The following is a 15,137-nucleotide window of genomic DNA, read 5'->3' on the forward strand; positions in this document are numbered from 1 at the left end:
GCCTTGATGAGGCAGTAAATGAACGAAAAGTATTTGTACCTGAATGAAACCTGTAGATAAAACAAGCCAGTAATTGACTGGTGATAGGATGTTGTCTCGAACCTGAAATCAAGGTGCAGTTTAAAAGTAAAAGTCAACCCTAAAATATAAGTGGCTTCTAAACAGTATCAGATTATGCAGACATGCAGAAGGGCAACACAGTTGGTTGTACAGGTAGACGATAGTAGGTAATCTATTTAGTGAATTCCGTGATATTGCCTATAGGATTATAATCATAGATCCTGAGTGCGCTGAAGAGACTAAGGACAGTAACTATTCCCCTATAAGGTAGCCCTTGAGGATACTGTGCTAAAGCGTGGTAGGATTTAAAGGATGACAACGGTGAAGAAATAAAAGGAGATGAGGGAGTCTAGGATGGGTATAGTGAGATAGTGAGATGTTGGTACCGCAAGACGAGTAGTAGTGCGGAGTCGTGGCGAGAAATCAAGCCCCTTATGTTAAAACCCCTATAATGATGCGTGGTATTGCAGGCAGTAAATAGAGACGTGAATTAGGATAGACTAGTACCAGAAAAGCACGAAACCTACAGGAGTAATGGCTTGTAGTAAAAGCCTGTGTATTAGTATTCGACGGGGAGAGGACTGTGAAAATAGCAAGGTAGTGAGTAACAGGACAATTGTTACAGACAGTGAGTATGAATGAACGTACTACAAGTTGTCGAGTAAAGCCGTGGCCTGACGAGGCAAGGCAGGAATCAAGCCCACGTACCCCAAATACCCAATTGTGTAACAACGTGGCCTTGTAGAGGCAGTTGTTGGGAATGTGAACGAGAAACGTATGTATAGGCGACAATAGCGAACCAGTAATTGACTAATGGTAGCAGAACAACAGTAATTGCGAAACCAATGTATAACGGTATTTTCCAAATTATGCAAAAATAAATATTCCTTAAAGATAGGGCTGCCTGCTGCTTCCTGCATTATTTATTAAAAAATGTAAAACCGTGGCTGTTTGAATAAACCAGGTGTAGATAAGAATTGGAAACGGATCTGCTTTAAGCGGACCTTCCATGGAGTGTAGCACTATATAAAGACATTTACGAGAACAACAACATCCTCCTTGTCTCCTGGGTAAATATGTCTTAAGTCAAAGCCCAAGAATGAAAAAAAACCTCACAATTACAGGACGATTTATACAATCACAGAGCCAGCCTCTAACAAACTGAGCTTACTTCTTGATTAGACATAACACATATTGAAATCTGTGCCCTTATAGCGATGTCTCTCTGCACAGTTAAATGTGCTGAATGTATCAAATCTTTCATCAAAGAGAAATCTACTGTCCACCCTTTCTGGAAGTGAAACAGTTAACCATACTTTGTAAATCTCGGATAATACAACTAAGCAAGAATTAACTGGCTTTTTTATTTGTGAGACAGAATCCCTCTTTTGACAGAAGGCTTAATCAGTGGGGAAATCGGGTAAACTCAACTCCCCCACTTTGTAAAGAAACTTTGCTTGATCAATACATAAATTGAACTAATTGCAGTAGGTTTGACATAAAACAGTAGTGGGGAGAAAAACGTACAACGTGATAGCGTATTGTCTAACGGCAAATAGCCAGAACGCGGCTATTCGCCGATTACCTGGTGTTCGTATTTGAGGTGGTTCGTTTAGGGGACCAAATTAGATGAACATGCCCGAACGGATGAGCGGTGTCACTGAGAGGACGCCGAGACCGGAAGCGGTGGATGAGACCGGAAGTTCAGCTGTCACGGAAGCGAGGTGAACAGGTGAACTGCGTGCATACGGCAAGGTAGGAAGGGGGGAGTAGCGTTTATATTGGAACGCTTAACTCCTCCCACAAATACAGGCCTTACAGCCTTAAACATATCATCACTCTAGTCAAAATTATTCTAAGTTATGCACCAGTCCCACTGTTTTATCTCATCTTGGTATTAATAAAGTTACAACCGTACACTATTGACATGGTAGGTAAATATGACTTCCTCTTCCCTTCCATAGAGACTTTGCCTGTACGGTTGTCTGTAGTATTCATTTGGTGTCCTGGGGATTGTCCACTTTTAGTTTTACATGTTCCTGTGATTCAGTTGCTGATTCAGCTTGTTCTGTACCGGTCAACCAACTAAGGGTCTTAAGATTCTGGGGTAATTAAAAAAAAAAAGACCCATGTTCTGGTTATAGACCTCCTTAGATATGCTTAGTCTGCTCTAACATGATTCCTCACATCACCTATTGAATTGCATTGGTCTGTCAGATCTTGGATGCCCTAAAAGACAGGTCTGTATATTGTTCTATGTTCTAGCCATGTCCATCCAACTCTGTTCCTGTATTTCTAGCCTTACCTTACCATGGTGGACACTGGCTACACTGATGGGTATTGTTTGTCCATCAACAGAGTCCCAGCAAGGACTCATCCTGCAGACAATGGTGGAATTTAAGGTGAAGGCTCTTCCGACACACTCTACCCTAACAAGAACTCCACCAAACAAGTCTGTATGGTTATAAACTTGAGCTATAATTCCCTACATCTCTGCATGTAATATCCCAGAAAGAGGCTTTTCCTGCAAGACATGAGGTCCAGCAATTCAACATAACGTGACATGTTAATTTCCAAATTTAACACTCACTCATTTCGATCCTGAATAACCCATTGTGAAAATGGGTGTGAGCAACTTTCTGGATTCTCAATGAATTTCAATCCATCATTTTAATCCCTAGCTGATAAAAGCAGTATTATTGTATATTTGCAAAATAGATTTAATGGGCAGTCTAATTAGACCTGATTTGCAACATGTGACTATTTGGGATGTGTTATATCCCAGGCCTTTTCAGCTTTCTGAATGTGGATATTATGCATAATTTTAATTAATGATAAGTCTGACTTATGATTGTGAATTCTTCAAAACAAAAATGACTGTGCACTCGGAGCAGCTATGGTGAGCAGACTTTTATTAGAGCTTAGAGCTTAGGGCAACGTTTCGGCTCTCTCCTTGAGTCTTTATCGAGGTACCTCTTTATCGAGGTACCTCGATAAAGACTCAAGGAGGGAGCCAAAATGTTTCCTGTGGGGATATGTGAAGGAGCGAGTGTACGTGAAAAAAACGGGTACACTTGAGGAGTTTAAGGAGAATATCCATGAGGAAATTTGAGCGCTAGAGCCTGAAACGTTAATTAATGTTATGACCAAGACAACCAAAATAGCTTGACTTTGCAAGTTGGCAAATGGAGCTCGTTTAAAAGATGCCATCTTCCAGTTCTATCCAAACAAATCTCCATGCATTAAGCATTCATTGCATGCAATATCATCGAAATTGGTTCATTAATAAAAACGTTATTGAATCTTCAAACCCTGAATTTTGGCCATGTATAACACTTTACTTGTTTGATGGCATTCCTATGTGGATACATAAAGTACCCCATTTTTTTCAGCTAAACTTATCATTTTAGCTATGTTTTCATAGACAGCTATAACATACCTCCCAAGTGTCCCTATTTAGGAAGGACAGTCCATATTTAAAGCTCAAATCCCCATGTTTCTTTTTCTATTCTCATAGTTCTGATTGAGGCTTCACATTTTTGGTTTTTATCATACTTGACAAATTTGGCGAATATGACGCCAGAACAAAAGTGCGTGAAAGTCGGGCCAGTAAGTAGCTGGCATGCTGGTGGCATAAATTGTCATGGTTCATGCCAGTAATATGGTGGCTGTAAAGGTAGCCAGCCATCCCAGCAGCCGTTTTGATGCATTTCTCAAATCTGTTATGTGTTTGATTACTTTCAGATCAGTAGTCTTCAGACTTGTCCTTTTGACCCAACATACGTAAGAGTCAGAGTTTGGGCTTATACCTCAATCAATGAACAGGCGTCTCAATTATCAACTGATTAATTAATGTTAAAGCAAGCATAGCATTAAATTCTGGTGAGGACAAGATTTAAGAATCCTAAGTTAGAGACATCTCGAAGATCTCAATGGATCTTTGGAACCATACACTGTAACGTTCGCCTTTATTTGTAAATTGCCATAATATTCATGACCCAACCTTTGGATTAAAAAAAAATATTTTCTCTCTAACATTCATTGAACAAGATTGCCATCACAATACAAAGGTTAATGAAACTATGGGGTTATTTATGTTTTTTGTTTTGTTGCTAAGGTTTATTATTGTTAACACTTATATATTAACCATCTCCATGACTATAGCAGCTGTAAAAGTGTTAGAGATTTTTCAACCAATTTGCAAATCTAGACCCAGATTGTCAAGTGGGGAAAAAGTTGAACTTGTCTATTCTATCCTAAACAATAGCAGACTGGCGGTTAACTCACTGTAGGTCCCTATTTAGTGAATAGGGCCCATGAAGCACTGGGAACATATGTGCTCTGTACAAAAATAAGATAAGAGCCGCTCCCTGGTTGAACTGTCGGGTTGCTATTTTCTGCTTTATGATGTTCACACATCATACGTTTTATTTTTCTCTTATAGAACTGCTGTAGATTGTTTTCTTGACTTCTCCTACTGCTTCAGCAATAAAACGTGAATGGGAAAAAATATTGAAAAATTGACATAAGAGATTGTTCAGTGTCAGGGTTAATTACTAAATTGTACATTATCAGGAATTAAAACGAATTTCAGATTTTTGTTCAGAATAGCCAAATTAAAAAAAAAAAATCCCAGGTAGTTATGACTTCAGTTCAGTTCTTGTAGCCTAAAATTTTAAATTGCATTTAAATCCCCAACATTACACAGTTTAGTAAATAGCCCTGTCCATCTTAGCAGTTTACAAATCCACATATACTGGAAGCATATTTGGGCTACGGTAAAAATCCCCTAAATTTTTTTCAAGAAAATTTTAATAAATGGACTAAAAGTTCACATTTATATTAAAGGGGCATTAAAACAGAACTCTGACTTTTACAAATGTCAATAAAACATAAGTTCAGCCTTCACAGCTTAAAACAACTGAATAAAACAAGTCTGCTAGTTAACAATCTTGTTATTTTGGTTCTATGTGTATTCTGAAGTGAGGGAGTCTGATCAGTATGACCATAAAGAGCAGGCTCCGATGTCAGATTTTTCTCTTCTTTTGCTGCACAATGACCCCCCCCGTTTCTCTGTCATTAGTAGACTGGTCTAAAACGGAGCTGGGTGGGTAAGAACGGAGGTGTAGACCGCAGAAACTCCCCTAGCTGAGAGGCGTGCTCCACAATGCAATCTGACCTAGTTTATAATAAGTTTATAAACATTTATTGTGTACTTTTCAAAGTTTTCCTTGCTTCATTATGGTTTCTATATTTGTTTAAAAGGGTTTGCTTTCTGGTTTTAATAGAAATGTCAAGTGATACATTTACCTTTAATCTGTAGAAGACAAGTGTAACTGAGTTACAAAGAAAGTGTAATGGGTGTTTCCAGACCTTGTGACCCTACTCCCCAGCCAATGCGATTGCATGCAGGATTTAATACGTAGGTTTTCAGTTGTCTGATAAAATCTTTATTTAAGTAAGTACCACATTTTAGTTTCATCTCTTTTTCAGGGGGCCTTCTGGGGCCTAATGATTGGACTTGTCATTGGGCTTGTGCGCATGTTTATGGAGTTTGTATACCCAATCCCTCGCTGTGGTATCCTCGATGAAAGACCCTCAATGCTGAAAGACATCCACTACCTACACTTTGCCATCATCCTGTGTGCCATGACTGTGGGTGTTGTTGTAGTGATCAGCCTTCTTACAGAGCCCCCACTACAATCCCAGGTGAGATCATGACTTGGCATCATAACGCTTTGATCTAAATCAGTGGAAGTTAACCTTTTTATTTGTCAGGGACCAAATTATGTACAGATTACATATCATAACCCTTTTTACCTGAAATTGTGGCCTACAGGGTCCTGTAGGAAATTTTAGTATCCTAAGATATGTCTGGATTCATTTATACATTTCCACTTATATTTTTTTAGTAGCACTTCTTGGTAGTTGTCACCCACCACCAATTTTGTATTTTTTGGGGGTATAGAAACTATTTAAAAATAGCTAAAAACTTACCAGCACTCGGTCAACCTTTCTCCTGATCTATTCCACTCCTCCTGTGTCTTCCTTGCATGTTATGGGATTCGCCTCCATGGTCCAATCACGAGGAAGGGAGGCAAATGAAGGCTGCCGGGAAAGAGATGGACTGGGGGGGTGGACTATGGGAGGGAGTAGGGCAACATACTATATTGTATGGAGGGGGAGTCTGCCTGCAAATTAAGTGATTGTGCCTGTCGACGATGCAATTCTACTATAGACCAGTGGTTCCCAAACGTTTTAGGTTCAAGGCGCCCTTAATATTTCAGTATTTTTCCAAGGCACCCCAAGTCAAAATTTCTAGGTTGTATATCTGTACAGCGCTGCAGCATTTACTGGCGCTATAGTGTAACGTACAGTGTTGGTGTTTGAAGGGATCACTTTTAAATGTGGATGTACATTTGTGTGAAGTATTTGTGTTTGAGTGAAGGGGTGTGTTTGTATATATATGTTTTTAGTTTGAATGCAGGGGTGTGTTTGTATGTAATATTTGTGTTAGATTGCAGGAGTGTGCTTGTATGTTGTGCTGGTGTTTGACTGCTTGGGTGTATGCACATACACTACCACATACATACTTACACATATATTCATGCACATTAACACACAGATGCATGTAAATACACCGACACATACACAAAAATTCATAAAGACACCGACACAAGCACAGATATAGATACACACCAACACATACACACACATAGATACACACCGACATACACACATGCACCCTGAAACACACAAACATTGATACATGCCCACACCATGACACAGATACACACACTGACGTACAACACACACCCTGACACACAAAGGCACATACACAGATGTGTGCGCACACACAGACACAGAAGCACACTGACATATATATACACACACAGATGCACACCCTTACACACACTCACAAACACCCTGACACACACACACACTCATACTCACTCACTCACACACATACACTCATACACATACACACACTCATACAAACACTCACACACATACAAACACTCATACCTATACACACACTCATTCTCACTCACACACATACACTCATACGCATACACACACTCATACAAACACTCACACACATACAAACACTCATACACATACACACACTCATACACATACACACACACACTCATACACTCATGCACACACACTCAAACACACTCATACTCATACTCATACATACTCACTCTCATATACACACATACATACACACTCACTCATACACACACTCAAACACATACAAACACTCACACACATGCAAACACTCACACACATGCAAACACTCACACACATACACACACTCATATACATACACACACTCGTACTCACACTAATATACACACTTACACTAATAAACACACTTACACACACACTCACACACACAAACACACACACACACACACATACTCAAACTCATATAAACACTCACACACAAGTGATTTCAGGACGGTGGCTTGGAGTCCTGATCCTGTTGGGGGGAGTGAAGGGTACTGGACCTCTCCGTGCTCCTCTCCCCTCACGCTGCGGTTGACTCCTCACCCTACCACGACGTCTCTCTGCATGATGCTGGGAGGAAGTGACAGGCTGTCATTTCCTCCCAGCCGGCCGACATTACAGGGGCCCGGTCGCGGTCTTAAAGGACCACGGCACTCGACCGGGTCCCTGTTGAGCAGTACTGTTTCCCTGGTGCTATAATTGCGGCACGCAGTTTGGGAACCGCTGCTATAGACAAAATTCTTGCACAGAATTAACAATAGGCCCAAGTCACGTGTGCCAGAGGTGTAACCAGGAAAAACAGTGCAAATATCTGTGTAACTGCAAAGCTTCAAGCAGAAACACTGCGCATACAGACTCCGACCACCATGACCACTCCTAGAAGCAGAAGTGATGATGGTGGTTGGAGTAACTTTTTAAATTAATATTTTGGATAAGCTTTTTCTAATTGATCTGTTAGAAAACGTTTCAAATGATTTATGACTTTAATGGTGACTTCAGCATATAAATCATTTGAAACATTTGTCATTGATCGTTCGAGAAGCTTATCCACAAAATTCATTAAAAAGGGTTACTCCAACCACCAGACAGATTGGGATTATTTGAAAATCTTATTGAAAAACATTAACTCAAGGCCATAGTCTGACGGAATGCACAGACTTGAAGAATCTGACAGTGTGTCTGTTGTAGCCTTCAAATGTTAAATTCCCTTCGGCTTCCTGGTAATTCCCCAGTTTAAATGACAACATAGTGTAGTTCCAAGCTTTCCTGAAAAATGTCACAACCTACTGTGAACAATAGAGACGCTGCCGTCAAGTGTCTAACATCTAACCCGTGTAAGAACCCATTAAAAGCAGTCTTCTTAGAGCTTAGCATTGTTGCAATGTTGTTTAAATGGCATTTGACATTTTAACCCCTTAAGGACCAAACCTCTGGAATAAAAGGGAATCATGACATGTCACACATGTCATGTGTCCTTAAGGGGTTAAACACTTCACTGTTTTAACGGCTAATCCATACCTCCTAGTTTCTGTCATTCATGTCTTAACTAGAGACTTGGCATCTCAGGGTATTTCATTTATTGGATCTATATCAAAGTTTACTATGAATTTATTGCAAAAATATCTAGCCGAGGTTTGTAGTTACTTTGATTGCATCAACGCACCTGAAAAAAAACCCAAAAAAGGCTTTTAGTATCCGGAATGCTGTGAAATTACAAAACCCACAAATTTATCTGGGGGCTAAGCTCCTCAGACATTTGTCTGGGACATCCATATTTATTTTGTTTGAGTTGTTAACAGGTGTTCAATTGTGGCTGGGGTAAATACTCTTCAAATGGGACAAATGCAGTGCAGCTAAAGCATCCTTATACAATATCTGCTGTGCTTAAACCAGGGGTGCCCGAAATGTAGATCCCCGGGTGTTTTAAAACTGCAGCTTCCATGACGCTTTGTCATTCTGCAAAGCATCATGGGAGTTGTAGTTCTACAATATATGGGGATCAATCTACCTTTTAGGCAGCCCTGGTTTAAACCTTTATTATAAATGATAGAATGATAGGAAGGACAGAGTGAGAACATTCTAAAGATTGCAAGCTCTTTAGTTCAGATGTTACGGAAGAGTAAAAACAGAGCTTTGAAATTAGTTTGAGAACCCATCATTTGTTCCAAGAGCTTGCAGTCTATTGTATATGACGGCGTTTCCCAAACCAGTCCTCAAGACCCACCAACAGTCCAGCTTTTGTTAGTATCTCCATTGGAATAAAACAGGGAAATACATAAATCCTGGACTGTTGGTGGGCCACGAGGACTGGTTTGAGAACCATTGGTATATGAGGATGGGTGGATGGGATTCTGTAGCAAAGCTTTTGCAGGACTTTATTGGCATGACACACAGCCCTAAATTCGGCCGACGAGGTATAGAACACCAGTAAGCGTCTGGAATGATAATCCCAGTTCTTGCATTGATTACATGTTTTCAACAAGAGCAAATGACACATTCAAGTCAGCTGAGATGCTGGGAGGTGGTGATGGGGAATTTACAGGCTTTTATTGAATATGACACTTGTGTAATAATGTTTATAGATTTCAAAGATATATAGCTATCCCCTGCTAACTCTTCCCTGTAGACTGTGAGCCAGGGCTTAGTCATACAAGAAAGAGGAAAAGGAGGAGTTTCATGCCTAAGAGGGAACTGCAGTGAGTTGCCAAGAGTTGGGAAATGTAACCTTAAAAAGCCAAATTGGAAATAAATCTCCAGCACAGGGGAACTTCCAGGAACACTCTGGGCACCATAACAACATCATCAAAACAAGCTGGCTGACTTTTAGGGGTTAAGCCATTAGAGAATAGTCTGGGTTCTAGCACCGGATCTCTCTGTCACTCTTTACTTGCTCAATTTCTGGAAACCGGACGGCTAGGGCAACATCGGGCAGGGGAGCCGCTGATTGACTGAGAACGGTCAACTGTAGTTCAAGAGTTGGAGAGCTAAGGCCGAACATCCGTATTGAGGATCATAAATTAAATGGGATCACTGTGCTGCCATTCTTGCAGTAATCTTATTTAATATATGCTATAAATTTGCCAAACATTTTGGCTCTGGTTTTAATTTTCTTATTGTGTGTGTAAAATATTAATTTTGCCTACGGAGTCATTCGGTGATCTCACATGAGGTTGGAGATAAGTTTAAACACAACTCATCTGCAATATTACTAGTAGCAAAGACATAGGTACATTCTATTCACTCCTCGTTACTTGCTAAACTAGGAATTGCTGAGAATTGACAAAGGAATTTTGAGCCAGTATAGGTGTACAGAAAAATGAGCTAAATTGGGGGGAAATCCTGTTCACCTATTTTGGTTGAAAATGTGCAATTTCATTTTTTCAGTTTTTCACATTTATCAGTAAAGTGAACAAGCACAATTGTTTTGATGTGATAGCATAATAGCTCCCAAGCTACATGATTTCTGAAGTCTTGAGAATAAGTAAGATGGCTGCTTCCAGAGAGGTTATGGAAAATTCTCATGTAAATTTAAGGTAACGGCATTCATGCTTTAACTGTGAGGTCAGAGCACACATAGCACACCATGGGTAAGATAAAACAGAAAGGTAAGAGCTGTATTTGACTAACCATTCTGGCAATCAGACATGGACTCCCATCTTGCTTGCGCCATTAAGCAAAGCCCACCATTTATACAACATTGACCATGTGACCAAGTTTTGCAACAAACACCCCCTTTTGCATAAAAAAACCCCAATAAATCTTTCAGTCTCCGGTGCATTGCAGTTACTGGTTCTGCTGACTCAACTAGGAGACAATTATGTTTATAAGGTTGTGCAATCAGTAACATAACCAGTCTGTAGAGTGGACAGATTTGAGAATTTCAGGAAAAGACAAGTGCAGAGCTTGTCCCTCCCATCCATAAATGCAAATATTTATGATATTTTTTTTTACTTTTTTATTTTTTATTTAAACAATGCAGGTGAAAAATCTCACATGGTGGACGATTCCACGAGGAATGACTCCTCCCGAAATTACCCTCCAGAAAGTCTCAAGCAGAAGTCAAGCAGCCACAGACTCCAATGATGGTAAGCATAGCGTACGGCGTGCCGAATATGCCCATGTGTCTTAGAACGGGGGGGTTTAATGACCAAGAAAAATGAACAGTATAGATTTCACTAACTGAACAAGCGATGGCACAAGAAAATATGACCCAATGTTGTGTAAAACTCATACACTGTTAGAATTAGGCAAATGCAGGTGTGTAAATTATATATACTGATGGGTAGTACTTTGGTCCAATGGCAATAAATAGAGATTTTCCGCTAAACAGTGGGAGACTTACTATGTTATCATCAATTACTTTGATCTGGTCATAGAATAAATTTCAGCCCTTAAAAATATTGCTTCTTAATTGTATCCCATTCTTAGAAATTCACAAATTTCTTTATTCGTTATTTTTACACAGTCCCAGGCAATCTTTCCCCTCGCAGACGATCTTGGAGTAGTAAGTTCTGCAGCCCCCCTAAAGACGCAGTTGACTCCCCCATGACCAACCAGCAAAGAAGCATCAAGGAGGACCCATTCTGGTCGCGGGTGTGCTGCATCAATGCCATTATCTTGATTTGCATTAACATTTTCTTATACGCATACTTTGCTTGATATACAAGACAGTCTGATCGATGTGTTTTCAAATATTCTTGAAACCACACAACAACCACATCCGCTTGTATTAAAAAAAAAAAAAATCGGTGATCGACAAACCATGTGGATAATAGGTTCACATGCTGATAGTTATATATCCAATTTCTAGGCTGTCCTGGTGAAAGTACCAGAAATGTAAAGATACAAATATATATATATACTTACCTGAAGTTTTTCTACCTCCTCACCCAACATGGCCTCCCAAAATAGATGGAGTGGCCCCACCCCCTTACAATGCATGCGCCATCACACAATTTTGATCATGCAGGTCTACACAATGGGGAAGATTTATCAAAGTCTTCTGAAACGCATCTTCTATTTTTGGTCCCTAATCTCTTCATATCTATCAAATTGTTCTAAAATTGGTTTACAAAAGGGCTGGGGGTTATTTTTTCACAGAAATATCTATTTTATAAAAGAAAAAGGGATGTGAAACAGAACACGTTAATGGCGGTAAAAGTGGCGTAAATATTGTTAAATCAGTTGTATTGCTTAAGAAATGGTGCACATGCAAATATGACCGTTTGGGAACAAAAGAAACACATAACGAAACTGATAGAAAAAAAAAATGCCCCAAAAAAGTAGAAAAGTGGGACACTTTGAAACATCTTCCACTAGGAATCACATCATTTGGAGTCACCGTGTTATCCACGTCTAGACATCCAAGTAAAGTAAAGTGCCATTACTCCACGTCTAGACATCCAAGTAAAGTAAAGTGCCATTACTCCACGTCTAGACATCCCAGTGTGTAAACTTTACTATAATGCCGACAACAAAGCAGCAAAGCCTGTAGAGGTCAATACATTTTAAAAAAAAAAAAGTTATTCAGCTTGGATAGCTTGTTGTGTAGATTAAGTGATATTTTTTTTGAGTGACACCAAAGGATATATTCACTAAATAGTGCATTGTGTTCAACTGAACATCAAATTGTAAAATTCACTCTGAAGTTAATCTATTTCGGCATAAATTTAGCAATTTGGTTTTCCTTTCACCATAATTATGTAAATAGATCCTTAGGACAAGTTGGCTATAGCAGCAGGTAATCTTAAACTCCTTTAACACCAGTATGAATTCTGGTGTCCATCTACCCCTTAACCCCTTAAGGACACATGACATGTGTGACAGGTCATGATTCCCTTTTATTCCAGAAGTTTGGTCCTTAAGGGGTTAAGGGGTTAAGGACCAATGACAGTAACATTCTGTTATAACGAATACATCTTTAACCCCTTTTACATCAGTGCTGTGCTTTAAAAAGCCCATAGATTTCCCTACGTGTAGTCCCTACAGAGTTAAATATATTATATTAAAATGATTTATCCTAAGGATTTACTTTACAATGGGTTGCATAGATACACGTGTATTAAATAAGCAAGATATTTCATGGTGGAATATAGTCTTAAAGGAACACTCCAAACTTTAGCTTGCTGAAATGCTTTATGTGTAATAAGTGTGTCCACATTTTTCATTTTACAAAAAGTACAGATTTCAGTGGAAACTGGCACTTTTATAAATTAACGTTGTCACACCCCTCTGGTTGTCAATCAGACGACCTTTACTGTTACTTCCTGGTTTAGTTAGCTCAGTGGAGCAAAACTCAAGAGGCAGCAATTTCCCAGATCTCCTGCCTTGCAAAGACTTCTTAATGAACTGCATTGGGAACAAGTCTGCGATTGGACAGCCACAGAAAGTCTTGGCGAGGTCATAAGAGGAGGGCTTGCAAAGGGCAGCAAATTTGTAGCTTTCAGAAGTTGTTTTTAAATATAACCCTCCCTGCATGCCGCACACCCATTGAAAATGCATAATTAAATGCATGCATTGGATTATATCAACTACATTTTAAAATATATATATTTTTTCTGCTTTGAGTGTTCCTTTAAGGACCACATTGGGATGAAGGACTAAGATATCATTGATCTTTAATGAGGATACCTTACCTACTGCCCAAGGGAGGCTCTGTAATGAGAAATATTCACTGTTAATGGATGGTATAATGTATATGTAGTATCGTATCGTAATACTTTCCCTGTTTCTTGTGGAATCTAATGTCATTGAATGAGTTCTGCTAAACCATAGCTAGGATATTTAAAGCCGATTTATTACAGTTTTTATATCAACTGGTACAACACAGAAAACAGCGTCTACCTTTTCGTTTGTTTGTTGTTTGTTTGTTTTTCAGTTGTAATATGGAGGAAAAATATCTAAATAAAAATTTTAAAATGTGTTTGCACATGTGCATGATTTTTTTTACGCAGGAAGTTTCTTAATTAAAATCATGTTGGGGAGTGAATGGGTTATTAAATTATTATCAGTAGCAGTATTGGCATTTATATAGAATGTAAGCGTACTTTGCAAAAAACAACTAAAAACAAACCATTGGAAATATACTATTACAAGTTTGTTCAGAACACTCGAAACATATTGCCTTCTTTCATTCTGATGGATTTTGTATTTCGTATTGAGCCATATCAGAAGTTATCATTACCAGCAAAGCAATATATATATATTTTTTTGACAATCTTTATTTAGTATCTTTTTCCATTGAAAATACAAGTAACAGCAGGGCCGGCGCGTCCATAAGGCGGCACAGGCGGCCGCCTTAGGGCGCACCGGCTCTGGGGGCGCCAGATTTCAGTGACCGGCAGGAGGGAAGCGCTCCCTCCTACCAGGTCATCTTCTGGACCCCCAGCGAGCGGCAGCGTTCTAATGAGAGGCGGCGAGGGAGCTCTAACCTGTCTGCTCTGCTCCCTCGCGCGCCGTTTGCTGATTCTGCGGGAGCCGGAATATGACGTCATATTCCGGCTCCCAGCATCAGCAGACAGCCCGCGAGGGAGCAGAGCAGACAGGTTAGAGCTCCCTCGCCGCCTCTCATTAGAACGCTGCCGCCCGCCGCACTGAAGCCCCACTGGACCCCAGGGACATATCCACGCCAGCTCTCCAGGTAGGGAGGCTGGGTGGATATTTTTAATAATTTGTGTGTGTCTGAAAGTGTATGTGTGAGTGTTTGTCTGTGAGTGTGTGTCTGTGTATGTGTTTTGTGAGTGTCTGTGTATGTGTATGTGTTTGTCTGTGTGTGTATGTGTTTGTCTGTGTGTGTATGTGTTTGCCTGTGAGTGTGTGTGTCTGTGTATGTGTTTGTCTATGAGTGTGAGTGTGTGTATGTGTCTGTGTATGTGTTTGTCTGTGAGTGTGTGTCTGTGTTTGTCTGTGAGTGTCTGTGTATGTGTTTGTGGGTGTTTGTGTATGTGTTTGTCTGTGTGTGTATGTGTTTGTCTGTTAGTGTGTGTATGTGTATGTGTTTGTCTGTGAGTGTGAGTGTGTGTATGTGTCTGTGTTTGTCTGTGAGTGTGTGTCTGTGTATG

At 39.8% G+C, this 15,137-nt stretch overlaps 1 protein-coding gene across 1 annotated transcript in view; it reads left to right on the forward strand.

Annotated features, from left to right (window-relative positions):
- The window catches only part of SLC5A10 (solute carrier family 5 member 10), a 129,144-nt gene extending 116,952 nt beyond the window's left edge, over nt 1-12,192 (forward strand). Inside the window, exons 13-15 of the mRNA XM_063430449.1 lie at nt 5,554-5,769; nt 11,057-11,162; nt 11,543-12,192. Of these exons, the coding sequence (XP_063286519.1) occupies nt 5,554-5,769; nt 11,057-11,162; nt 11,543-11,736 (516 nt within the window). The 3' untranslated portion in view covers nt 11,737-12,192. The remainder of the gene's footprint in view (nt 1-5,553; nt 5,770-11,056; nt 11,163-11,542) is intronic.
- The last annotated feature ends 2,945 nt before the right edge of the window (nt 12,193-15,137 follow it).

Source organism: Pelobates fuscus, chromosome 8 (assembly GCF_036172605.1).
Source record: "Pelobates fuscus isolate aPelFus1 chromosome 8, aPelFus1.pri, whole genome shotgun sequence".
NCBI classification, from domain to species: Eukaryota; Metazoa; Chordata; class Amphibia; order Anura; family Pelobatidae; genus Pelobates; species Pelobates fuscus.